This window comes from Phyllostomus hastatus, unplaced genomic scaffold (assembly GCF_019186645.2).
Source record: "Phyllostomus hastatus isolate PE091 unplaced genomic scaffold, TTU_PhHast_1.1 phas_contig_62, whole genome shotgun sequence".
NCBI classification, from domain to species: domain Eukaryota; kingdom Metazoa; phylum Chordata; class Mammalia; order Chiroptera; family Phyllostomidae; genus Phyllostomus; species Phyllostomus hastatus.
Window position 1 is genome coordinate 9,645,859 of NW_025333921.1, and position 27,416 is coordinate 9,673,274.

Genomic DNA, 27,416 nt, shown 5'->3' on the forward strand with positions numbered 1-27,416 from the left:
TCATCTTTGCTTTTGTTTATGTGATGTATTAAGTTTATTGATTTACGAATATTGTGCCTTCCTTGCATTCCTGGGATGAATCCCACTTGGTCATGGTGTTTGATCTTTTTAATGTATTGATGGATATGGTTGGCCAATATTTTGTTGAGGATTTTAGCATCTATGTTCATTGGCGATATTGGCCTGAAGTTTTCTTTGTTGTGTGTTTATCTGGTTTGGGGATTAGTATGATGCTGGCATCATAAAAAGAGCTTGGGAGTCTTTCATCTTCTGAATTTTTTGGAATAATCAATCTGTGAAGGATAGGGGTTAGCTCTTCCTTAAATGCTTTGTAAAATTCTCCTGTGGAACCATCAGGTCCAGGTCTTTTGTGTATCGGAAGCTTTTTGATTACTGCTTCAATTTTGTCAGCTGTTATTGGTCTGTTCAGGCTTTCTACTTCTTCATTGAGTTTTGGAAGATTATATTTTTCTAGAAATTTGTCCATTTCTCCTAAGTTTTCAAATTTCTTGGCATACAGTTCTTCATAGTAATTTCTTACAGTCCTTTGTATTTCTGTGGTATCAGTTGTAATCTCTCCTCTTTCATTTCTGATTGTGTTTATTTGGGCCCTCTTTTTTTTTTTCTTGATGAGTGTGCTTAAAGGCTTGTCCATTTGGTTTATCTTTTCAGAGAACCAGCTTCTGGATTTATTGATCCTTAGAATTGTGCTTTTAGTCTCTATGTCATTTAATTCTGCTCTGATCTTGGTTATTTCCTTCCTTCTACTTGCTCTGGGCTGTCTTTGTTATTCTTCAAGTTCTTGTAGGTGTAGAGTTAGGTTATTTATTTGAAATGTTTCTATCTTTTTTAGGTAGGCCTATATCACTGTGAACTTCCCTCCCTGGATAGCCTTCGCTGTGTCGCATAAGTTTTGGATAAATATGCCACTTACTAAAGCAGTCCTCTTCTTAATACTTTTGTCTTTTTTTGCTATAAAATGGTATTGTAATGAATGTTCTTAAACTAATAAGTATTTTTGTTTGATTATTTTCATAACATAAAATACGCAGAATTAGTAAACCAGTCTTAACGGTCTGTTTAGTTTGGAGAATAATCTTTCACTTGAAAGACATGTCCTATAATTTAATGGTTCACTTTCCATTTAAACTGATAGTGAAAGAGATGAGTCAACTATCAAAATATATTGTGGTACTACCTGATAGCATAAATGTATAATCCCTTATTATTTTATGGCCTTAACAACAGGATGACTTAATTTAAATGATTTTATACAGTTACTATCCAGATGGTAAAATTTTCATTTATTCACTTTAGAAACCACTACTGTAATTTTTTAAAACTTTGATTTATATCTTCTATAGTAAAATCAGATCAGCTGCTAGGATTTAAATTTTATTATAAATGTGTAGCTATATTTTAACAATATAACCTTTTTATTTTCTAAAGCTTTAACCTGAACTAAATGGTGAACTTACCTCTAAAACATTTATATCCATGATCAAATTTTGTTTTATTATTTTACTTTTAGCCTTTGCAACAGATATTAAAGATCTACTATTTTCTAGGATTAATAGCAAGATAACATTCAGACATTGAATTTTATACTTTTTAAAAAATATATTTTATTATGCTGTTACAGTTGTCCCATTTCCCATCCCTTCATTCCCCTCCACTCTACACCCTCTCCCAGCCACACTCCCCCCCTTTAGTTATGTCTGTGTGTCATAAATTCTTTTGCTTCTACATTTCCCATACTATTCTTGCCCTTTCCCCTGTCTCTTTTCTACCTACCTTCTGTGCTACTTATTCTCTGTACCTTCCCCTCCCCTCCTCCCAGTCCCCTGTTGATATCCCTCCATGTGATCTCCATTTCTGTAGTTCTTTCCTCTTCTAGTTGTTTGCTTAGTTTGGTTTTTTTTTTTGTTTTAGGTGTGGTTAATAATTGTGAGTTTGCTGTCATTTTACTATGCATGTTTTTAATCTTCTTTTTCTTAGATAAGTCCCTTTAACATTTCATTTAATAAGGGCTTGGTGATGATGAACTCCTTTAACTTGACCTTATCTAAGAAGCACTTTATCTACCCTTCCATTCTAAATGAAAGCTTTGCTGGATAGAGCAAACTTGGATGTAGGTCCTTGCCTTTCATGACTTGGAATACTTCTTTCCAGCCCCTTCTTGCCTGTAAGGTCTCTTTTGAGAAATCAGCTGACAGTCTGATGGAAACTCCTTTGCAGGTTACTGTCTCCTTATCTCTTGCTGCTTCTAGGATTGTCTCCCTCATTTTTATCTTGGCTAATGTAATTATGATGTGCCTTGGTGTGTTCCTCCTTGGGTCCAACTTCTTTGGGACTCTCTGAGCTTCCTGGACTTCCTGGAAGTCTATTTCCTTTGCCAGATTGCAGAAGTTCCCCGTTATTATTTATTCAAATAACTTTCCACTTGTTGCTCTTCCTCTTCCCCTTCTGGTACCCCTACAATTCAGATGTTGGAATATTTAAAGATGTCCTGGAGGTTCCTAAGGCTCTCCTCATTTTTTTGAATTCTTGTTTTTATATTCTTTTCTGTTTGGTTGTTTCTTTCTTCCTTCTGGTCCACTCGATTGATCTGAGTCCCCGTTTTCTTCCCATCACTATTGGTTCCCTGTGCATTTTCCTTCATTTCACTTAGTGTATCCTTCATTTCTTCATGTGATTTGCTCCCAAATTCAGCCAGTTCTGTGAGCATCTTGATCACCAGTGCTTTGAACTGTGCATTGTATCCAATGTTGGCTATCTGTTCCTCACTTAGTTGTATTTGCTCTGGAGCTTTGGTCTGTTCTTCCGTTTGGCCCCCTTTTTTTTTTTTTTTTTTTTTCCGGTCTTGACGCACACATTTTACGTATGAGGAGTGGAGACTTAGGTGTTTGCCAGGGCGGGGCAACCCAGCTGCTGGGTTGTGATTCTGTATGTGGGGTTGGGTCAGAGAGGGAACAGTGGCACCCGCTCTGCTCTCTGTTGGACCCCTGTCCCCTCTGCTGCTTCCCCCAAGCAAACTGGGCCTTCCTGGTGCTGATTCCCATGTGGGTGGGCTTGTGCACATTCTAGGACCCTGTGGGTCTCTCCAACGAACTCTCCAGTGAGGTTGGGAGTCTCTCCCTGTGCCTTAACCCCACAGGTGTTTTCATTTGGTGTTTTGAGGCTTTATTTCCTGGCTGGGAAATATTTGACCCTGGGACCCTGGGTTGCATGGTCTGTCTTGCTCCCCAACTTTGCCTGGTTTATCTGCAACTGGATGTGGGTCCACCCAGTCAGCCAGCCGCCCTGCACACAGTGCCTCGCTTCACAGTCACCACCTCGCTGGGTCTGCCTGTTGCCACCCCTGGCCCAGGTTCTGCCAGCTGCCACCAGTGTGCCCAGGGTGTGCCCAGGGTCTTCCTGCTGCCATCTTGCGCACCTGGGGTGCCTTGTGCACCTGGTGCCACCGATTTTTGTCCCTCAACCCCTCTCTGCCCGGTCATCCAACTCCACCCCACCTACCAGTCCAGATAAATGTGTCTATTTTAACTCCTTGGTTGTTGGACTTTCCATACAGTTCAGTTTTCTCTCAGTTTGATTGTTATTTTGTTTCTAAATCATTGTTATCCTTATTTTGTTTGTGTGAGGAGGCACAGTGTGTCCACCTATGCTTCCATCTTGGTCGGAAATCTGAATTTTATACTTTTAACTAGCTAAGAGTCATTGAATTCAGATAGAATTGCTTCTTTAGGGAGTAGGCACAATCCTTACTTGTTTTATGGATGAAGGACATAAGCTCTTAGTTATTTTATTTAGTTCTTACTCAAACACCTAATAGTAAAATGGTAAATTTGGGGAAAATTTATGTTACAGAACTTCATTTATAATATTGACATTAATAAACCTAATTAGGAGTTATAAGTGAGATCAATAATCAAATTAATGTTTCTTTTATAGCTAATAAGAGCCTTTTTAAAAAGTGGTTTTGATGATGCCAGATAAGCCTTTAGAATGTGTTTCTCTGTATTTTTGTTTCTACAGATTATTAATTGAAGACAATAAACAGCTATGCAAAATTCTCATATGGATGAGTACAAAAATTCTAGTAATGGCAGCACAGACAATAGTTCAGAGGTAGTGGTAGAACAGTCTGCTGATTTCACTACTGAAATTATGAATGTTACGGAAATGGAACAGTCACCTGATGGATCTCCTAATGTGAATGCAACTACAGAAGAAAATGAAATAGCAAATGCTGTGGACCTTCCAGTAACAGAAACGGAAGCAAATTTCCCTCCAGATTATGAAAAATTTTGGAAAACTGTAGAAAATAATCCTCAGGATTTTACAGGCTGGGTGTATTTGCTTCAGTATGTAGAACAGGAGGTTAGTAGTTTTTTAAATGGGACTAAAGGGGTGGATTAATTAGTTATTAGACTGGGCCTTATTGTTTTATAATTAAAGTTGCCTTTTGAAAATTAGTTTTTAGATTAAATTGAATAACATTAGATATATACATTTTTTTAACTTCAAAAAACCTTATGGCATTTATAGTACAAAGTCTAATATTTGTAATAATTTGTGTGTGTGTATCTGTGTATCAAATCTGTGAATGAAAAGTTACCTTGTAGTTTGACAGAATTAGTTCCTTTTGTTTCAAGCGTAAGACTGCATTTGCAGATAAAAGGACTGCTTTGTGCATGGTTTTTATACCTGTCATTTTTTTTTAATTTGAGGTAATACATTTGAAAGTTATAATAAATATATTTGTGACGAAAACTTCCAAGATGTTTAAATACCCTATTTTATTTTCATCAGAATCACTTGATGGCTGCCAGGAAAGCGTTTGACAAATTTTTCATACACTATCCCTATTGCTATGGTTACTGGAAAAAATATGCAGACCTTGAAAAGCGGCATGACAACATTAAACAGTCAGATGAGGTGCGTACATCACTGAACAAAGTTATTTCCATTAGGTACTGTAAGCCAAATAACAAAACAAAAACTTTTTTTTGGCTGGCAGTACCTACAATTTTTGGTCAAACAATTTTATAGGGTATTTTATTTGCATTTGTCACTCTTGTGGCATTTGTAGCTAATATTTTCTCTCTTTGTTGGCAGGTGCGTTAAACCTCTACAGTTTGTCAAGCTTTGCAGTGCAAGCCTCTGTATTACACTGCAGCTTAACAAGTAGGGCAGGGCTTTTCTCTCACTTACATTTATTTCTCATTTTCCAAACAATATAGTTGGTTTGCTAGTCACATTTGCTACGTCTTATTGCATTTTTGGTCAGACGCTGTCATTGGTGCTCTAATGGGTCTGTGCCCTATGGTCTGTAACCCAAAGCCTGCCCACACAACCCGGTCAGAATGCAGGGACTGCTGCGCTTTGAAGATCAAGACTCTGCACGTGGGGATCAGAACATTGCCATGTTCTATCCAACCTCCACCCAAATGGTAATGGTAGATTATTTAAACAAAATTCCAGTAATTAGTATTTCTAAGGTTCACCGGATAACACAGTGTTGCCTCTCTGTTAATACGTAATTAAATATTTGAAGTACAGTTTTGTTGTTTTCTTCTTAGGTGTACCGCCGGGGGCTTCAGGCAATACCTCTTAGTGTTGACCTTTGGATACATTATATAAACTTCTTAAAGGAAACATTGGACCCTGGGGATTCTGAGACAAACAGTACAATAAGAGGGTATGTGAAACTCTGATACTCAATTGTGTTCAAAGATGTAAATTATAAGTCAAGTATTCTTATGTTGATAATAGAAGTATTCATGAATGTTAAACTAAAAGTTTGACTTCCATATATTTTTCACTATTCAAAAAGAATGATACATGTAATAAATGTATGCATGATTATTAAAAAAGCAGATAATAAAGTCCCCCTCCATTTCATACCCCCCTGTTCCACTCTCCTGGTTAATGGCTTGATGTATGTTCTTTCAGATACATACAGATGCACATATATGTGTATACCATATCCTTTTTTTAACAGAATGTTTTGAAATCTTAACCATAATTTTTTAACCATTGCAAATTATTTTACACTATCAAGAATTTGGTACTATATCAAGGTACCAAATTCTTATTTGTAGGGAATAATCAGTGCTTCACTGAACATCTCTGTAAGCGTATTTGTATAGAGATGTTCCAAAAAGAATTCTGTCAAAGGGAATACATAGCTATATTTTATCAAATTTGTCTTCAAAAGTGGTATTTTAAAGCCCTGCAGTGTGTGAGGGTAGTCATTTTCCCATAGCTACAGCACATTTATCTTTAACCTTCTCAGTGGTATCACTTTTTTTTTTTTACATATCTCTAAATCACTTATCCTGGTTTGCCATCTTTTTATATGCTTGTATAAGGTATTTTCACATTGCCTGTTCATATGATTTGCTCTTTTTACCTTTGGATTATCTTTTTCTTACTTACTTTAGGGATTTAAAAAATTTTTTGGTTTTTATTTCTATTCAAGCATGTATATGTAGTTTGAAAAGTCAGGATTGAACTGCTTGTAACAAAAAGTAAACCTTCTACCACTCTTCAGATATTTTAGCTGTTTCTTGTATTTTCTAACATGCTTATAGTAGTAGCTCTCTGCTGCTTTTTCTCTGTCTTCATTAGCTGAGGACATTATGAGTCTGTTATGGTAGCCTAAGAATTTTAGTTCATTTCTGTCCTGTCATTCCATTCCTCATTTTTCCAAATGGGTAGGCTTCATAGCCTTTTGTTTTTCCTGGAGTTAATTACTGCTCTGCTCCTTCCCCCTTTTTCCATTTGCCTAGATTTTTTGGAACATATAGAAATTTTTCGCCTTCTCCAACAGCTACTTTCAGTAGTCTGTACTAAAACTACTTTACATAATGTACAGATGCTTTGTAAATTATTTTTGGGAGTTAAAAATTCAACCTAATATGAAAATTCTAAAAGAACTTAATTACACACTGAAATCTATAAATTCCACTTTTTCCCTTCCCTTCCCTTCCCTTCCCTATTGGAGCTGTCTCTCCTGGTACCTTCTCTTCTGTAATCTGGACTGGTGGTTCTGTTCTTTTTCTGCCACACAGCAGTTGTTTGGGGATTTTTTTTTTTTTAATTTAAATTATTGTTCAGTTAAGTTTGGGGATTTTTTTTTTTATCATGATTCTAGGATATGTCTTTACCTCATTTTTGGTTTCTGGCTCTATTTATTAAGAGTTACTAGATCCTGCTCTTTCTCGGTTCATGCTTACCTTTTAGAGAAGTACATCCTATTATTTGATAAAGGATGCTTGGGGGGAAAAAAAAATCAAGGCCTGTATGACTCAAACACCCAAATTGATGGTCCAGTGGGATGTAGAGTTGAAAGTAATTTTTCTGTAGGGCTTTGAAGGTATCTCTTCATTCACTTACAGCTTCTGGTGTTGCTGTTCAGAAGTATGATATCATTCTTCTGGATTCTCTTAATATGATTTGTTCTTTCCTCATAGAAGCTTTTAAACTGTTCTTATCTTTGATTGAATGCAATTTTCTAATGATGTGCTTTGGTATGGATTTTTTTTTTTCCTAAATCGGTTTGTGTTTTCTTAGTGGGCCTTTTCAATCTGGAATGCTTATGTTCTTCAGTTCTTAGAAATTCTATTCTGTATATTCATATTTTGATATTTTTTCCTTGGATTTCACTATTGTTTTTAATATCCAAGACTCTTTCTTGTTCTTTGTTCCTTTTCTTATATTCTCCTTTTCTCCCATGGCTGCATATCTTTTTATTCTTTCTTTTCTTTTTTTTTTTTTAAGACTTCATTTATTTATTTTTAGATAGAGGGGCAGGGAGAGAGAAAAAGAAGGAGAGAAACATCAGTGTGTGGTTGCTTCTCCTATGTCCCCCACTGGGGGCCTGGCCTCTCAATCCAGGTGTGTGCCTTGACTGAGAATGGAAGCAGCGACCCTTTGGTTCACAGGCCAGTGCTCAATCCACTCAGCTACACCAGCCAGGGCTCTTTTTATTATTTCTTTGAGGATATTAAGGATACTGGAAGTTTTTCTCTGCTCCTAGCATTGTTCCTCTGAAGTTTTTGTTTTGTTTGTTTTTATCTCTGACATGTCTGATTTCTGGATTAGATATTAGTAAACTGAATGGAAGTTCTCTGTGTTTTGTATTGGGATCCATTTTTAGCTGGCCTGGAGGACCTAACAGTAAAGTGATCAGGTAGCTACTGGGATTGTTGGAGTCCCAGTGATGACATCATATCTTATTCCCATTCCAAGCAGTTTCTTCATTGAAGGAACATTTGAATTTCTGGGGAATGTGTACCTAGTTTCTGAATTTCCATAGTTGGGCAGGAAATAAGGTTTCATATTTCTGACCCTTCATTAATCAGATCTTCTTTTTAATATTCTATCTTTTTATTATCTTTCCTCTTCCAACTTCCTCCACTTTCTTAGTGCCTGGTGCATTAATTTCCTGAATCATTTTGGGTTTCTGCAGAGGCTGTGACATGTATTTTACTCTCTTAAAAACCTTACACACAAATATATGCATGTATGCATGTATATATACACACACTCTTAATCCTTTATCTGTATATATCAAACATATTTCCTACAGTTTTGGCATACCTTTTGATTTGTTTAGGGTATGCTTTTATCATACAGAGGTTTTGTTTTGTTGCTGTTGTTCAGTGTTCAGTCTTATATTGGTTTATGAGTTCTGTGCCTATCTTGCCAAGAATAAATAAATCTTGTATTCTGTTTTTTAAAATAGCTTTTAAAAAATCATTTATCTGTCATTTTGCTTGTGTCCTTTGTGAAGTAGAGATTAACCTTTTTTTAAATTTATCGAATAGTCCAGCTTTTCTGCATTGATTTAAACTACCTTCTTTATCATATGCTGAATACTCAGTATACACTGATACGTTCTTTTGAAACATTTTTCTGTTCCCAGGCAAGTGCCATACCTTTAATTACTATAGCTTCCTAATTTCTTTTGATTATTTTTCAGAAAAACTCCTGCATTCTCATTACACAAAATATTTTACATTTTTGTAATCCAAATGTATGTTAGAATTTTTGCTTTGCTATTCACCCAAAATTTCTTAGAGCTTTGATTGGGATCCTGTTAAAGTTATAGATTAATTTAGGTAGTATAGTTGGAGACTGTTAAAAATCCCTCTTGATTCTAAAATACTTATTTTGAAAATATGTATCTAAAGGTTTTATCCCATTGGGGTTTCAAATCTAATGATTAAAATTGTTTACAGAAATGTCTTGACATGAGTTCGGTATTTAAAAATATATATTTTTGTAATAAACTAGAATTATGGAAATAAATTTATTTATTTAACCCTCACCCTAGGAGATGCTTATTGATTTTAGAGAGAGGGGAAGGGAGAGAGAGAGAGATGAGGAGAGAGACATGATCCATTGTCTCTCCAACGTGCCCCAACCAGGGACTGAATCTGTAACCCAGGCATGTGCCCTGACCAGAAATCAAACCCACAACCTTTCAGTTTGCAGGATGATACCCTTCCATGGAATGGAGCTACACTGGCCAGGGCTGGAATTTTATTTGTATTTATTTATTTACTTGTTTATTTATTTTAGAGAGTTGGAGAGAACAGAGAGAGAAATCGATTTGTTGTTTCACTTATTTATATATTCATTGATTGACTCTTGTATGTGCCCTGACTGGAGGTTGAACCAGCAACCTTGGTGCATAGGGGTGATGCTTTAACCAACTGAGCTACCTGGCCAGGACTAATTGTTGAGTTTTAGAATTAGGAAAGATTTTTGAGAGTTTTAAGATATATGTATACTTTTCATTACTTTACAAGGCAGCTGGATCCCTTTTTGGAGAGTTATTTTGCCTGAAAATTATTTCTTAAATTGATAATAATTGTCTGTATCTTCTGCCATAAATGAATCTATTCAGCAAACATTTCAAGTTTAACAAATACATGTTTGCAGTGTGTATGTTTTGAATTTTAATTTTATGGTAAAACTACATAAAAGTATATTTATTTCCTTTATGTTTTCTCACATTTTTAAGCAGCTCTTGCACACTTCTTTATTATTCCTTCTTTTAATCTATTTGTATAGGAAGCAGTTAAATATTTTTAGTTTATCATTACCTATTTTATTTTTAAAGTTTTTTAAATTGAATTTTAATTGATATGTATTGTAGTAGTGGCTCTCTCATCCACAATTTTGCTTTTCACAGTTTTAGTTCCCTGTGGTCAGCCATGGTTTGAATATATTAATTGGAAAATTCCAGAAATAAATAATTCATAAGTTTTTTTTAAGATTTTGTTTATTTATATTTAGAGAGAAGTGAAGGGAGGGAGATAAACATCAGTGTGTGGTTGCCTCTTGCACGGCCCCTACTAGGGACCTGGCCTGCAACCCAGGCATGTGCACTGACTGGAAATTGAACCACTGACCCTTTGGTTTGCAGTCCATCGCTCAATCCACTGAGCCACACCAGCCAGGGCACAATTCATAAGTTTCAAGGTCTGTGCCATTCTGAATAACATGATGAAATCTTGTGACTTCCTTCTCTCTCATACCGGAGATTGGAATCATTCCTTTGTCCGTCATATTCACGCTGTATATGCTACCTGCTTGTTAGTCCCTCAGATTGACTGTAGTAGTATTGCAGTGCTTGTGTTCAAGTAACCCTTATTTTACTTAATATTGGCCCCAAAGCGCAAGAGTAGTGATTCTCGTGATTCAGATATGCCAAGGAGAAGCCGTAAAGTGCTTCCTTTAAGTGAAAAGGTGAAAGTTATCGACTTAATAAGGAAAGAAAAAATGTCGTATGCTGAGGTCGCTAAGATCTACGGTAAGAGCAAATCTTCTAATCATGAAATTATCAAGAAGGAAAGATAAGTTTGTGCTAGTTTGCTGAGAGACCACATTCACGTAACTTTATTATAATATATTATGATTGTTCTACTTCATTGTTAGTTAATCGTGCCTAATGTATAAATTGAACTTTATCAGAGGTATGTATGTATGTATAGAAAAAAAAAATAGATAGGACTCAGTTCTGTCTGTGGTTTTAGGCATCTGCTGGGAGTCTTGGAACTAATCCCCTGTGGATAAGGGGTAGCTACTGTGTATCAGTTTGAGGTATACAACTTAATGATTCGATATTCGTATATATTGCAAAATATAGAAATAATATTTTTAAGGTGCATTTATCTTAGAAAGATAATTTAAGGGTAATTTAATTTTTCAGAACTTTTGAGCACGCTGTTCTAGCTGCAGGAACAGATTTCCGATCTGACAGACTGTGGGAAATGTATATAAACTGGGAGAATGAACAGGGAAACCTGAGAGAAGTTACAGCTATATATGATCGTATTCTTGGTATTCCAACACAGCTGTATAGTCATCATTTTCAGAGGTAGGTGGAAAAATTAGATCATTAAAATCTGTGATTACTCAGGCTATTAATTCATAATAGTGGAGATTATAATTCTCTTGAAACGTTAAGTCTGTTAGATGCAAGCGGGAATGTTATTTTTTTTGTCCAGAATCACAATTTATACATTTTTAAATTTAGACATTTTCCCATGTATCTTATGAACTCGTTAGGAATTTTACTGTTTTTAGACATCGGTTTCTCCTTACATTTTATAGGTGAGGAAACAACAGGAATCTTGTCTTTTGACTGAGGTATTTCAGATTAGTGAAGGAATGAGTAAATAGAATCTTACTTTAATTATTGTTTGCAGTACTAAATTAACCCTGTACATGGCACATAATAGATGCTTGTTTAAAACTTAACTGATATATTCAATGTATATGCTTGTGATTCATGTAATATCTATATCTAAATGGTGAAGTATGTATTTTATGTAGTAAGCCCTATCTATAGTCAAAGCATCAAAATCGTTTCATTTCAATTTCCTACTATGATTTTCCGTTAAAACTGGTATCATTTCATTTTAATTAGAACTGTTAAAACAGCTATTTCTGTGTGCAAGTTCTGATATACTCAAAGTATCTAATTGATATGGTCTCAGTCTTTCTGATCAAGAAAATAGAACTGTGTTGATAAGTATATGCTTCTTTAAACTGTAATATTTTATAGTTCATGCTGTTGAGTATCCTTATAATCATTACTTTAAACACTCTATTTGATAAATTGCTTGCCTCCTGTTCATTAGTTCTTCTGGAGAATTCTCTTGTTCTTTCATTTGGGGTTTTTCTTTGTCTTCCCATTTTTGCTGCCTCTTTATGTTTGTTTCTATATAACAGGTAGATCTATAAGACTCTGGTGCAGGCCTAACTCATACCCTGTTTCTGACTTGCCCTGGGCCACCTATTTGGAGGTATCAGTGGTCCACCGTGTGTGTGGCTTCCTCTCCTGGGCCCTTTGTGTGTGCAAAAAGAACCTGGCTGCACTTCAAGGCTGGCTTTTATTATTGCCAGGCCCAGGGAAGACTCTACTGAAGTCTTAGAGCTCCCAGCGATCTGCCTCTGCCCGCAGACTTTCTGTAGCATTAATCAGTTTTAATGTCTTCACAGCTCTACTCATCAGCTGCAGGGCTTAAGCACCACAAGGTGGGCAGAGTAATGCCTATAGGCAGGGCTATTGTCCTTCAGGCTGATGCCTCTTGGTGGGGAGTACTCTGCCTGAGATGGCTCCTGTAGTATGGGGAATGACTCAGCATAGGGATCCTGATGGCTGACTGTTCAGTTCTCTCCCTAGAATCACCAGTCCCAGACTCTACTCCCTTGTCTCTAGTCCACTCTGCCCTCCCTTTGCTGGAGCCCAGAGTAAATGGCTGTAAATGGCATTTTGTGTGTTGGCCCTTTAAGACACTGTCTACATCTCTAGCCATATCTCCCTGGTAGACAGAAACCCTGCCATTTTTTACAACTGTATCTTATTTGGGTTCCTTTCCTGATTCTATTGCTGTAAGTTGGGGTAGCCCAGCTTGGGGTTTAGACCCCACCTCAGGGGGAATCCCCTGTCTTCAGGAATATCCCTCTGGAACTTTTGCTGCCACCCGTGGGAGCCCAGCCAGTCTTTTCATGCCTGCTCTGCACTCCCTACCAGTTTCATTGTGGTGAAGTGGCTTCCTTCATCTGCCTGTGTTTATAATGCTTCTATCCAATCGGTGTTCAGTTGGTGGTTCTGGATGATTTTCTATAACTTAGTTCTAATTCCAGTTTCGTCCTGTGGTAGGTTAGTGTAGCTTCTACATGTTCTATTGCCATCTTGGGTCCTCTCATGTGGTAGTATCTTTCTCCGACTGACTTCACTAAGCATAATAATTTTTAGGTCCCTCAATGCGCTCTCAAGTGGTAAGATTTTATTCTTTTTATGGCCAAGTAATATTCCATTTTACATATTTACCCCACATCTTTTTTATCCTCTTACCTGTTGATTGGCAGTTTGGCTGCTTCCATATCTTGGCTATTATAAATAATGCTGTAGTAAGCCCTGGCTGGTGTGGCTTAGTAGATTGAGCTCTGGCCTGCAAGCCAAAGAGTTGTTAGTTTGATTTCCTAGTCAGGACACATGCCTAGGTTGCAGGCCAGGTCTCCAGTTGGGGGCATGTAAGAGGCAACCACACGTTGATGTTTCCCTCTCCCTCTCCCCCCTCCCTAAGCCAAAGGGTTGTTGGTTTGATTTCCTAGTCAGGACACATGCCTAGGTTGCAGGCTAGGTCTTCAGTTGGGGGCATGTAAGAGGCAACCACACGTCGATGTTTCCCTCTCCCTCTCCCTCCCTCCCTCCCTCCCTGTCTCCCTCCCTTTCCCTCCCTCTCTCTCCCCCTCTCTCCCTCCCCCCCTTCCCCTCTCTCTAAAAGTAAATAAATAATAATCTTGGGGGGAAAAGAAGGAAAATGCTGTAGTGAACATAGTGGTGCATATATTCTTTCAAATCAGTATTTTGGTTCTCTTTGGTATATACCCAGAAGTTGAATTGCTAAATCATAAGACAGTTACATTTTTAATTTTTAAAAAGATTTATTTACACTATTTATTTTTAGAGAGAGAGGAAGGGAGGGAGAAAAACATCAATGTGCGATAACAAACATCAGTTGGTTGCCTCTTGCATGCTGCTAATTGAGGACTTGGCCTGCCACCCAGGCAAGTGTCCTGACTGGGAATTGAACTGGTGACCTTTTGTTTTGTGGGAACAACCCCCAGACCACTGAGCCACACCTGTCAGGCTCATTTTTAATTTTTTGAGATAACTCCAAACTGCTTTCCATAGTGGCTGCTCCAATATACATTCCTACCCATGGTGTTGGAGAGTTCCATTTTCTCCACTTCTTCACTAACTTGTTTGTTGATTTTTTGTTGTTGTTTCAAACAAAGACATATGGAAAGATTATTTTACAAGAGTGGGTTACACACATGCAAATGGTAAGTTGTAGGGCAATTTTAAATAACTTGATCAAAAAAACAAAATGAAAGATATAAAAATGCATGGCTGTATTTCAGTTTTCTGCTGGCCTGTGAATGTTGATTTATTGATGATAGCCATTTTGACAGGTGTGAGGGATATGTCATGGTGGTTTTAATTCACATTTGTCTGATGGTAGTGGTGTTAAGCATCTTTTCATATGTGTATTGGCCATCTTTATGTCAGCTTTGGAGAAGTGCTTCTTCAGGTTCTGTGCCCATTTTTTAAATGGATTGTTTTTTGATGAGTTGTATGAAATCATTGTAAAATTTGGATTTTAACCTTTTATATGTATTATTGGGGAATATGTTCTCCCATTCAGTGTTTTGTTTTTTTCTGTTTAAAATTTTTTTTTTTTAAGATTTTATTTATTTATTTTTAGAGAGGGAAGGGAGGGAGAGAGGGAGGGAGACAGACAGACAGACAGACATCAATGTGCGGTTGCTGGGGGTTATGGCCTGCAACCCAGGAATGTACCCTGGCTGGGAATCGAACCTGGGACACTTTAGTTCCCAGCCCGCGCTCAATCCACTGAGCTACGCCAGCCAGGGCTTAAAAATGTTTTTTAATATTTATCCTTTTTTCCTTTTCATTTTGTTGATGGTTTCCTTTGCTGTGCAGTAACTTTCAATAAGAATGAATCTTTTTCTTTTAATTTATTGACTTATATTTTATTTTTTAGAGAAAGATGGTGGGGCAGACTGACAGACAGACATCTGTTTGTTGTTCCGCTTATCCATGTATTCATTGGTTTCCCTAACTGGAGATTGTACCTGCAACTGTTGCTTATCAGGATAACACTCTAGGCAGCTAAGTTACCCAGCCAGGGCTGTGTAAAGGGTTTTTTTTTGTTTGATGTAATCTCACTTATTTTTCCTTGCCCAGGAGATATCAGAAAAAATAAGAGAAATGTTTGAGATTTTACTGCCTATGTTTTCTTGTGACTTTCATGCTTTTGAGTCTTACATTTAAGTGTTTAATCTGTTTTGAGTTCACTCTTGTACAAGGTCTTTGCAGGAAAAGTTCAGCCATTGTTGATATAACAAGAATGGTTTGCACAATTTCAGTGTAACCTGTCCGCCAAGAAGCATGGACTGGAATGTGCATGCATTCAGGTGATTCAGAAGGCTGTAGCTGCGGGCAACTGGTGATTAGTAGCTTCATCATGACATCGTGCCTGCTCATTCATCACATATCATCCAGTGTTTTGGTGAAACATCAAATCACCCAGGTGATTTAGCCACCCTACGACCTAGGTTTGGCACCTGTGACTTCTGGCTTTTTCCAAAACTAAAATCACCTTTGTAAGGGAAGAGATTTCAGATCATAGATAAGATCAGGAACGTAATACAGAGCAGCTGATGGTAGTTGGCACAACTGTGTGAGGTCCCAAGGTGCCTACTTTAAAGGGGACTGAGGCATAATTGTCCCATGTACATATAGTGTTTTTGTACCTTGTGTCTTCTTCAGTAAATGTCTCTATTTTTCATATCACATGGCTGGATACCTTTTGGATAAACCTGTTATGTGGTATAAGAAGGTGGTCTAGTTTCATTTTTTGTGCCTGTCCAATTTTCCCAACACCATTTATTGAGTGGTCTGTCTTTACCCCACTGTATGTTCTTGCCTCTGTTGTCAAATATTAATTTACCATATAGGTGTGGGTTATTTCTAGACTCTCTTCTGTTCCATTGATCTATATGTCTGCTTTTATACCATTACTATGCTATTTTGATTACTGTATCCTTTTAGTATAGTTTGATATCAGATAATGTGGTACTTCCAGCTTTGTTCTTTCTCAAGATTGCTGTACCTATTCGGGGGCTTTTGTGGTTCCATGTAAATTTTTGGATTGTTCTAGTTCAGTGAAATATTCCATTGGTATTTTGATGGGAATTGCATTGAATCTATAGATCACCACAAAGGTTTTAAACATGACAAAAAGGGGTGCCTTTTCATAAACCAATTTTTCTACAATCTAACATAAAGCTAAAATCTATGATTATAAAAACCCTACTTTTAGCAAGGAAAATAAAATATGACTAGGAGATACTGTTCTGAGTGCCCTGTAACTTCTTTAATCCTCACAGTAAATCAGGGAGGTATAGATACTGTTAAAGATTAAATTGTTCATATAAGGTCACAGCATTAGTAAGTGGTTGGAAGCTGACTAGAAACTAGACGGTGTTACCCTGAAGTTCTTGTACAATGTCCTCCAAATCTTTTTTTTTAATGAATCATTCCACTAGGATATTTTCTTTAATTTTATTATTTTTAAAATTTTATATATGTATGTATATATTTATAAATTTTTAAAATCATATAACATATTTATAAATGTATGTAAATATATAGAGAGAGAGAAAGAAAATTTTGATTTGTTGTTCCACTTCTTGTTCATTCATTGACTGACTCTTAATATCTGCCCTGACTGGAGATCAAACCTGCAACCTTTGTGTATTGGGACAATGTGCCAACTAACTGAGCTCCCACTAGACTTTTAAAAGTGCATATACATTTATAATAAAAATTTGTTGATTGCATTATACATAGTACTCTTTAATGTGCTTTTTTCACTAATATATTGAGAACCACTTTATCAGTGTGTAGCAAACTCACAAGTAGTGTTTATGTAGGTAAATCTTAGTTGTATAAATAGATTCACATGACTATCTGCTTTGAGATCACTGAAATATTTTCTTTTGCATAATATACTCATCCTATTTAAAGTCATTTAGTTAGCACTTGCCGTGTAACAGATGATAAACTTTTTATGTTACAGGAACAAAATCTCAAATCCCTCAGCTATGTGTGAGTGGGCTTGGCCTCATGGAAATGAAATATGTTAAGAAAAGTACTCTAAGTGCTACAGTAGAAATATTTCTGTTATGCAGATGTACATATTGGATATACAGTGTTCGTCCACAAGGTGTCCAGTCATGTGAAATGAAAAATAGAGACATTTATTGAAGATGATACAAGAAATATTGTACATAGGACAGTGATGCCTCAGTCCCCTTCAAAGTAGGCACCATGGAACCTCACACAGTTCTCCCAATTGCCATTAGGTGCCCCATCATATTTTCCTGGGTCTCATCAGCAGTCTGAAATCTCTTTTCCTTTCAAAGGTGATTTTAGTTTGGGGAAAAGCCAGAAGTTGCAGGGTGCCAAATCTGGGCTTTAGGGGGTCTGGGTCCACCTGGATGATTTGAAGTTTTGCCAAAAAACTACATGAAATGTGATGCATGAGTAGGCGTGGTTTTTTTTGTTTGTTTCTTTGTTTTTTTGTTTTTGGATGAAGCTGCCAATCACCAGTTGCCCATAGCTGCCACCTTCTGAATCATACAAATAGTTTCTGCAGGGGAGTGTTCAAGTTTAACACAAAACTTGAGGCAGATTTGTTGCTGTTCTTGCTCATTTCACATGCATCAGCCACACAGTACACATGCTCACTCAACAGTGTGTGCTGTCCCCAGTGACTACTACAGTTAAGTCGTTCATGCATGTTCATTTCAGTCCGCTCTCCTCGGATGTTAAGTTACACTGATGTCACACAAACTGTTCTTGTTATATTAACAGTGATTAGTCCTTTTGCAGACAGACCTTGTACACTGAATATTTAAGAAAATGTCTAATAAATCTTTCTCAGCATCAGGATTTTGTAATGTCTTTCCCAGATCTAGTTTTTGGAAGTTCCTAACCTCTAGAAATACCCTTGTACTGATAATTTCCTAAAGGGTGGATGTTTTATACTTTTATTACTAATACCTTTTTCACTTCCATTTTTCTGGTGAACTCCTATTTCTCAAGAATATACAGCTTAATGTTTTCTCTGGGAATCTCAGTTCATTCAGGTATTAGAAAGTATCTTCTGTCATTTGTGTCATCACTTTACCTATTTATCTTAGCACTAATAACACTGTTTTATCTTCTGTATCCTTCACACATCTGTTTTTGAAGCTTATTAAATCTTTTTCTTAACACCTAGAAAGAGAGAATAATGTATATTAGACACTCGTCCATTCTTTATTAAAGAAAAAGCTGATGGAAAATTACTGCTTAGTATTATGCATTTTATCACCATTTGAAAGACTGTACAATGTAGCACTTATTTTAAATTCATACTCTGTAAGTAATTTTCAGTTTTATCTTATTCAAGTTTCTTGCCTGTATTTTGGCCTCCATTTTGAGTTTTAACATCTGAATATTAAATTGTTTATTTGGTTACTATATATTTGAGAATTACCTCTTTATTTTTGATGTTTTTTAAAATAAAGCAGTCTACATTTTTTCCTCCCAGTAGTGAAATGGTCCAAGTTAAGCTTTTTATCTGTAGGTTTTGCGTAATTTAAATTATTTTCTAATGTCATTTGCATACATTTGTGAAAGTCTAAAAATCTAGGTGTGTCAATAGCCTAAATCAATTTTAAGAGACTTGGGAAATTCATGTTGGAATATGTGGTACCTGTACAACCATGTCCGTTAATTACATTGAAGAGGTAGGTTTGGGTCAAAGGCTTGGTCACAATATGAAAGATTTATCTGAGAAGATTGGATTTTAGCTTGACTGCTGGATAAACCTACTAAAATTATTTTGACAGGAGGGGCTTATGATTGTGTTTACTCTTTTGTTTTTCAGTTTTAATTTTTGGTAACATTTTTGGTAGTAGTATTGGGGTGGGCATGAGAGTTGTGAGACTAGAGGCAGGAAGACCAGTTTATCCAGGTGAAAAGTGAACAAGGCATGAAGGTGTGTTTATTAGTAGAACTAGGTATTCAGTGGAATATAGGTGTTAATTTAAGTGGAAGACATTGGGAAACTGATTTGCTAATAGTATCGTTAATCAAGATCAGAAATGTGGAGGGTGTTGATTTGTGGGTGAAGACAGTTTAAGACATTTTGTATATAAGTTTCCAAATTGAGATAGTAGAGATATTTAGCTCCTACAATTAGTGTATTGGGTTAAAATTTGTGTATATATATGAGTTAATTTGAATGAAATGAAATATTTTTTCAAAATGATCTTTGCTTAAAATTAATCTATATTTTGCCATGTATAATGCACATTCATGTTTTTGACCCATGTTTTCAGGGGGGAAAATCTTTTAATTTTTTAATTCAATTTTTTATATTTAGATACTTGTTTTTTATATTATAAAGTTCGTTTAGCATTTATTCTTTAACATAATATGGTAGAAGAAATTTTATGTAACAAATAAGTACAAAACCCGAGAACAGATAGACAGTATTTCAGGTACTACCCATGTATAATGCATATCCTTATTTTTCCCTTAAAAATTTGGGCAAAAAAGTGCACATTACACACAGCAAAATGCTGTGTATTTTTTGTGCATTGTTAATAATTGGATATATTAATGTGAAATTTAGGAGAAAAGTTGGGCTTGAGTTATAGTTCCAAGTCATAATGAACTTATTATTTAACTGTATTAATAATAAGATTTGCCAGAGAAATATGTAAAAATAGGTGATAACAAAATGCAGAGTTGAATCCTTAGGAATACTTAGTCTTTAGGGGCAGATAGTAAGGGGCAACCCTCAAAGGAGATCAAGAAGCAGTCAGAGACTTGGAGGAAAACCAAAGAAGTGGTAACTCAGAGTCATGGATGCAGAATGTTCTAAAAGGAAGGTGTGCTTATTATCAGCTTCAAGTACTGAAGACATCATTAGAGTAGAAGCTGTGTATGTATTATGAAACAAGTGACCATTTAATTTTGCATGTAAAAGGTTCTTCATTACTTAAGGCTAATTTCAGTGGAGTGTTTGATACAGACACATGGATTCATGAATAATTGGGAGGTGGGGAAGGAAATGCAAACGTTGATCATTTACAAGTGATCATTTATAATTTCAATATGGATAACTATATTTAATTTTATAGTATCTTTGCAAAATAGGGCATGTGCAGTTTTACAGAAGAAGAAACCAGGATTTAAAAGAAGGGGAAAATGTTTCTTAAGTCAAACTAATAATAGATAAAACTGGGATTGACTTTATGCCTGTCCATGCCTTCTTCATACTATTGCAAAGGCAGAAAGGAAATGGAGATGTCGGTAGACTGTTTTGTGAAGTAGTAGGCTGTGGTTTCGGTTTCTTTAAATCAGAGGTCCTTTGAAAGAGAAATGTGTGGTAGGAGTTAACAGAGCATGTATTTTTATTGTGTTTTAGATTTAAAGAGCATGTACAGAATAATTTGCCTAGAGATCTTCTGACTGGTGAACAGTTTATTCAGCTGCGAAGGGAATTAGCTTCTGTAAATGGACATAGTGGTGATGATGGTCCACCTGGTGATGATCTGCCATCAGGAATTGAAGACATCACTGATCCAGCAAAGGTAATTAATTAGACTGATTTAAAAATCCATTGAGAAACTAGACTTTGTATCAATTTGACTGTGTATGAGATATTCTTTATAGCTCATATAAAGTTAATTTCTGATTAAGGTAAGTGGGAATTCTTTAGCTGGTATAGTTTAAATAGGAATTTAAGTAGAGAATATATTTTACTATGAGACATAGTTTAAAAAGAATATTTTGCCTAATTGTGCTGTACAAGCCCTATTTAAAAAACAAATTAGAAAGTGGCTTGTAAGGAAATTCTCTTACAAATTTTAGTACTGTTGATTGTACTTGCATAAAATTGATAACAGTTTAAAACCTGCCACTATTCCAAGACTAAACTATGTATAGATAATGGTAAAATGCAGTGATATTTAAACATTTCGGTATATAACTTGTGTGACTTTAAATTTTTTCATTTTCTTCCCAAGCTAATTACTGAAATAGAAAACATGAGGCATCGAATCATTGAAATTCATCAAGAAATGTTTAATTATAATGAGCATGAAGTTAGTAAAAGGTGGACATTTGAAGAAGGTGTAAGTGCTTTTATTTTGTAATTATCTTGAAAATATAGTAAGAGGAATGATGTATTTTTCAGTTTCAAGTAATGTCTATACTACTTTTTTTCCTTTACTTTTTTAACTACTTTCTATACTATTTTTTTTATTTTTTTCCTTTACTTTTACTTATTTAAGTCATAGTATTTGTCCCATTTGTTGCTCCCATTACCAAGTTTATCATTTTCCATGATCAGTTTCAGAATCTTACTAGATTTAGACTTCCTTGAATTGCAAGATATCTCTTTAATGAAGACAGTGCTTTTTATAATTTTTCAATTTTAAAAGTCAACTTTATTGAGTTATACTTTACACACAACAAAATGCACCTATTTTAGGTATACAGTAAAATGAGGGTTTTGTTATAATTCTGATTTTTTATTTATGTTTTTAACAGCTTTAGATATAATTCATATGTATAGTTCATCTCTTTAGATTATATAATTCAATAGTTCATTTAAATATTCACAAATAACTACAAGTCAGTAAATTTTAGGATATTTTTTTCACCTCAAAAAGAAACCTTACCATATAGATCTTACCCCTCTATTCCTTTTTTTTTTTTTAATGCACTCTGTTTTTTGCTCATTTGTATTCTTTTGTTTACAGGGTTGTTTTTTTTTTAAGATTTTATTTATTTATTTTAGAAAGATGGGGAAGGGAGGGAGAAAGAGAGGGAGTGAAGCATCAATGTGTGGTTGCCTCTAACACACCCCATACTGGGGATATGGCCTGCAACCCAGGCATGTGCCCTGACTGGGAATCAAACCAGTGATGCTTTGATTCACAGGCCTGTGCTCAATCCACTGAGCTACACCAGCCAGGGCTTCACCCCTCTATTCCTTTACTCACTTGATACTCTTCTAACCCCAGTCCCAGCCCTAAGATATCACTGATCTACTTTCTGTTTTTATAGATTTTCCTATTATGGCCTTTTATATTAATGAAATCATGCAATACAGTATTGGTAACCCTAGAGGATTCCAAAAACCCTGTGGATACCAAAATCCTTGGCTGCTCAAGTTGCTTATATAAAATGGCACAGTATATGTATATAATCTACATTTGCATGTAGGGTACAGCAGGGTATGTCTATGCATCACTTGATTCATGTGGATTCAGCCTAGTGCTTGGAGTGTGGTAAATTGAAGTTTTGCTTTTTGGAGTTTCTAGGGTTTTTGTTTTTAAATATTTTCAATCTGTGGTTGGTTAAATCCATGGATGCAAACCCTCGGATGTGGAGGGCCAATTGTATGTAGGTTTTTGTGGCTGGCTAGCAAAATGATTTTTGACAAATGTGTGTGCATTGCAGTCACCACAAAAATCAGGATGTAGAACTATTCTGTCGCTCCCTTGTCTCCTTTTTAGTCAGTAGCTCCATCCTACTTCTAGCCCCGGAGGCAACAACCACTGATCTGCTTTCTGTTGCTAAGGTGTGTTTAATTTTAAAATAAAGAATAAAATTTTCTGAATATAAAAAAAAATTGTGTAGTTCTGTTAAAATAACCGAGTAAATGGAATATATATTCTCTTCCATTTGTCAAGCCTGAGGAGTTTTAATGTTAAATGTTTTTTATCATAAAGTATGGTGATTAAAATTTTTGGTTTATGAACAATTACAGTTTAAATAATGTTGTTAGTGTACTCATGCACATTGTGATGGTGGTTTACTTTCATTGCCATGTCACTTTCATTACAGATTAAAAGACCTTATTTTCATGTGAAACCATTGGAAAAGGCACAACTGAAAAACTGGAAAGAATATTTAGAATTTGAAATTGAAAATGGGACTCATGAACGAGTTGTGGTCCTCTTTGAAAGATGTGTCATATCATGTGCCCTCTATGAGGAGTTTTGGATTAAGGTAAGAAAATTATATGCTCTGAAACTTGAATATATTATGAACATTGATCTAGTGACTAACCTTTATTGTACTTCTGTTGAATGTTGTTCATATAACTATATCTGTTGCATTAGGAGATGGTCTGCTTGCAACCAGATTTGACTGCTGCATATGCCAACCTCGTTGCCTCTCTTCGTCCTTCCTTACAGAAACTAGTCTAGTGGTTCAATAAAGGTGCTGAATGGGTTTAAAAATAGAATTTTATCGTTCTGTCACATATTTAATGGCTTGCTCAACTGTAAATTATTCAGTATTTCCTCTGTTTCTATATGTAGTATGCCAAGTACATGGAAAACCATAGCATCGAAGGAGTGAGGCATGTCTTCAGCAGAGCTTGCACTATTCATCTCCCAAAGAAACCCATGGTGCATATGCTTTGGGCAGCTTTTGAGGAACAGCAGGGTAAGAATGAGGCAATTCAGTTGATATTTGGGGAATTTTAAGTCACCTTTGGATAAAGATAAAGGAATTGAATCTTAAGGGATAGTGTAGAGGTTAGTAAAAATTTTGTATAAAGGGCTAGATAGTAAATATTTTAGGCTTTGTGGGCCATATGGTCTCTTTCCTCACAACTGTGCCATTGTAGCCCAAAAGCTGCCATAGACAATAAACAACTGAGCATGTTACATTTAGGAAGAGGGCTGGTACTTTTATCCTGTGTGCTGTTACTTGGCAATATCTGGCATAAAGGATATTTCAGAAGTTTAAACAAAAGCATAAACAATGAATTACTATTTCTAGGTAATATTAATGAAGCCAGGAATATCTTGAGAACATTTGAAGAATGTGTTCTAGGACTGGCAATGGTTCGTTTGAGAAGAGTAAGTTTAGAACGACGACATGGAAATATGGAAGAAGCTGAACATTTGCTTCAGGATGCCATTAAGAGTGCCAAGTCAAATAATGAATCATCGTTTTATGCTATCAAACTAGCCCGACATCTTTTCAAAATACAAAAAAACTTTGCAAAATCAAGAAAGGTGCTTTTGGAAGCAATTGAAAGAGACAAAGTATGTATATTTTTTTTGGAGTATCTTAAAATACCAGTGGTGTTTTTTGTTTTTGTTTTTTTTTTTTTTCCTTTTTGGCAACTATGATGAAAGATTTGGTCTGTATGTAATATATGTAATTACTAAATGAGGACAACAGTCCCTCTAAACTGATGTTGCCATTTTTTAAGTTTGTAGACATTGTGGCACTCTTTTTTTCCTCCATTTTTAGAAATTTTATAGCAAATTTACTGACTTTTAAGTAGAGGGCCTGGGAGAACAAAAGTATGGCAGTCTCCTACACTATAGCAAATGTAGCAGTGACACTAATTTTCCTTTTCCAGACTATTTCCTTTTATATATCAATTGATAAGAGGCAGTGTATAGGAAATACCTCATTTTTTTCCCTATTTTTACCTGATCCCAGGTCTAAGACACTGGCTTATAACAGTTTGCTTCCAGCTGCCGTTTAAGATGATTATCTACATTGCAAAATTGAATTTATTGGGAAGTACAGAGATAATTTTTAATGTTTTACTTAATATTTCTTATGGTAGGTCAAGCCACATTAGACTCAAGGTAGGCTATAGGCTTTTAATTTATTGGTATTGAACAATTTGCATATTGTTGGGGAAACACTAGGAAGATGTGCCCTCAATGTGCTGATTAGTTTTTTTCCCATTTCAACGTATGCTGAAAACATTTAACACATTCTAATATGGCACAATTTTCCATATTGAATTTTTCAAATTGAGACAAAAATTAGGGCATTTTAAATATCTGTGGTCTAAACAAAATATCTTAAGAAATATTATTAATTGATACTATTTTTTACACAGGAGAACACAAAGTTATACCTCAATTTACTTGAAATGGAATATAGTGGTGATCTCAAACAAAATGAAGAAAATATCCTAAATTGTTTTGACAAAGCTATACATGGTTCATTACCTATTAAAATGAGAATTACATTTTCTCAGAGAAAAGTGGAATTTCTTGAAGATTTTGGTTCAGATGTTAATAAGTAAGATTTTAATCCTATATTATCTATTTGAATAGTAAGTGAGCATTGATAATTCTGGTTGGGAATTTGATGATTACTACAAATTAATATATTGTTAAATTTAAAATGTTTGCCTAAGTTATTTTTTCTTCATGTGTATGTGGGATAGATTCAGTTTGCAGATGTGTGTGTGCTTAATAGCAGGACATATGGTTTTTATTTCATTCCATATTTCAACATTTAGCATGGCAATAAAAAATGAGTGGTTAAGAGAAGGCAGGAAGCAGCAATCCCATTGAAAAAGAAATGGGTCAAGGATTGAACCCTGAAACGCAGAAACTTTTAGTATAGAGGCCACTACAGGTGCACTGATGGGGCTAATATGGAATAGGAATGTCATTATATTTCAAATTGGAAAAGAGGATGGACATGGTTCTACAGATGATGCTTAATGGCCTCATCTTTGTGTATTGTAAAAAGCTGAAAGTTGAGGGTGGTAGAAGGGTTCATTCTAAGGGATTTGGGAAAGGACAGATTTAAGATTTAAATTTATAAATAGAAGACTAGAAATTTGTTAGAGTATTGCTGTGATTCCCTTCTTACTTGATTTTAGTAAGGAAATATCCCAGTTCCTGTTAGGCGTGTGTCTTCTCTAATAATTCTGATTTAGAGATATCTATTGAAACAGCTGTTGATAACATAAGTACTTTTATGTCTGTGTATTTACATGTGGGGGTATACATTTGTGATGGCTGAGTAAAAATTTATTTTTTATTATGCCGCTACAGTTGTCTCCACTTTTTCTCCTTTTGCCCACTTCCACCCAGTCTCCATACTGTTGTTCGTGTACCCCTGGAAGCCATCACCATAATGTTGTCCAGGTCCATGGGTCATGCGTGTATGTTACTTGGCTAATCCCTTCTTTCTTCCACCCTGTGTAATATTTTAATTAAACTAAAAAAAATTTAGTGAGTTACATTTTAATACAATGACATATATATGTGTGTGGTTGGTTTCAGTTAAGTGTTTTGTAAGAATTATCTAATGTAAAATATGTAACAGTCCAGTGAGGTGTTGCGCGTGGGTCACCGGCCAGCAGTGACCACGGAACGCTATGGATGGCTTGACGATAAACACGCGAGAAAAAACACCACATGCACAGAGACAGACTAGTTTCTGTGGGGAAGTAGGGACAGAATGGCCACCCCCCCCAGTGGGGAGCGCGCTGATTTACCGTCTGTACCTGCTTTTATTAGGCTCATTTTGCATAATAATTCAGGTAAAGTATAGTACTCATTAGGGGGAAGTAAGGAACTATAGAAAACAAAGAACTCTGCCGGTCTATTGAGTTGGGGGTCAAAGAGCTGTAAGACTGAGGAACAAAATAACTTCCTCCTAAGACCCTTCTCATTCAACTGAGAGCATTCTAAACAAAGAAGGTTTCACAGTAATTTACATGTTCTTTCTTAGGCCTGATCACCCCGGGAAATCCGCACTTCTCAGTACCGAGCTGCACCACCCTGTCATTGTTTCAGGCTTAGGTGGAGCAAGGGAACTAAGGCAACCAAGAGATAAGGAGATTTTCTCCCAGACGCTGAGAACTCAGGCTATGTCAGAGCCGAGGAGCGAGGGTCCATCACCCCCCTTTTGCTGCAGCCCCCCCCCCAAGTCCTTTTTTGGGGGCGCCTCCCAAAGTGATCGTGCCTGGCTTAGGTCGTTCCCCCCGTGGGGAATCTTACCCGTCTTTGGCTAACCGACCAAGCTTTTGGGGTTCAGTTATGAATAAAGCAGCAGAAGCAGCATTCCTGCCAGGAAGACAAGCTTTTATCTCCTTGCCAGCTTACGGTTCCAAGGGCGTTCCCTTAGCCTTAGCTAGGCGGGGGTTTCAGCCTCTGATACCAGTCAGGGCGGTTCCCAACAGTGAGGGGTATAGGTACTGTTAATCTTTGAATGGATGAAGAGGTTTAAAGAGAGACTGGGCATTTTTCCCAAGGTTACTTAGCTATTAATTGTGCAGTTGGGTTTAGAATTTACTTCACAGTCTGCTCTTGGCCATCTCATGTCCTGTATATTTAGTGTCTTCTGTTTAGTTTGAACTGAAGAAAATATATAAAAAATGGGATAATATAATTCTAGCTTTAATTCTAGTTAGATGCTATGGTGATCACAGAACTATGTAAGTGTG

The 27,416-nt window shown here is 36.0% G+C and overlaps 1 protein-coding gene and 1 non-coding gene across 5 annotated transcripts in view; both read left to right on the top strand.

Moving 5' to 3' along the window:
* Nucleotides 1-27,416, top strand: part of PRPF39 (pre-mRNA processing factor 39) — a 46,916-nt gene that overhangs the window by 16,443 nt on the left and 3,057 nt on the right. Inside the window, exons 1-11 of one of the 4 annotated variants that reach the window (XM_045848539.1) lie at nt 4,814-4,941; nt 5,122-5,190; nt 5,294-5,456; nt 5,586-5,704; nt 11,231-11,398; nt 20,607-20,772; nt 21,208-21,315; nt 23,036-23,200; nt 23,515-23,641; nt 23,981-24,249; nt 25,068-25,252. In XM_045848539.1, the coding sequence (XP_045704495.1) occupies nt 5,370-5,456; nt 5,586-5,704; nt 11,231-11,398; nt 20,607-20,772; nt 21,208-21,315; nt 23,036-23,200; nt 23,515-23,641; nt 23,981-24,249; nt 25,068-25,252 (1,394 nt within the window). In that variant the 5' untranslated portion in view covers nt 4,814-4,941; nt 5,122-5,190; nt 5,294-5,369. Of the gene's footprint in view, nt 1-4,038; nt 4,384-4,813; nt 4,942-5,121; nt 5,191-5,293; nt 5,457-5,585; nt 5,705-11,230; nt 11,399-20,606; nt 20,773-21,207; nt 21,316-23,035; nt 23,201-23,514; nt 23,642-23,980; nt 24,250-25,067; nt 25,253-27,416 lie in introns of those variants that run through there. The other 3 variants (XM_045848537.1, XM_045848540.1, XM_045848538.1) reach the window with 3 other exon arrangements.
* LOC123825373 lies at nt 24,325-24,410 on the top strand. The gene has a single exon (XR_006786908.1). It is a non-coding gene; the product is annotated as a small nucleolar RNA SNORD127 (small nucleolar RNA).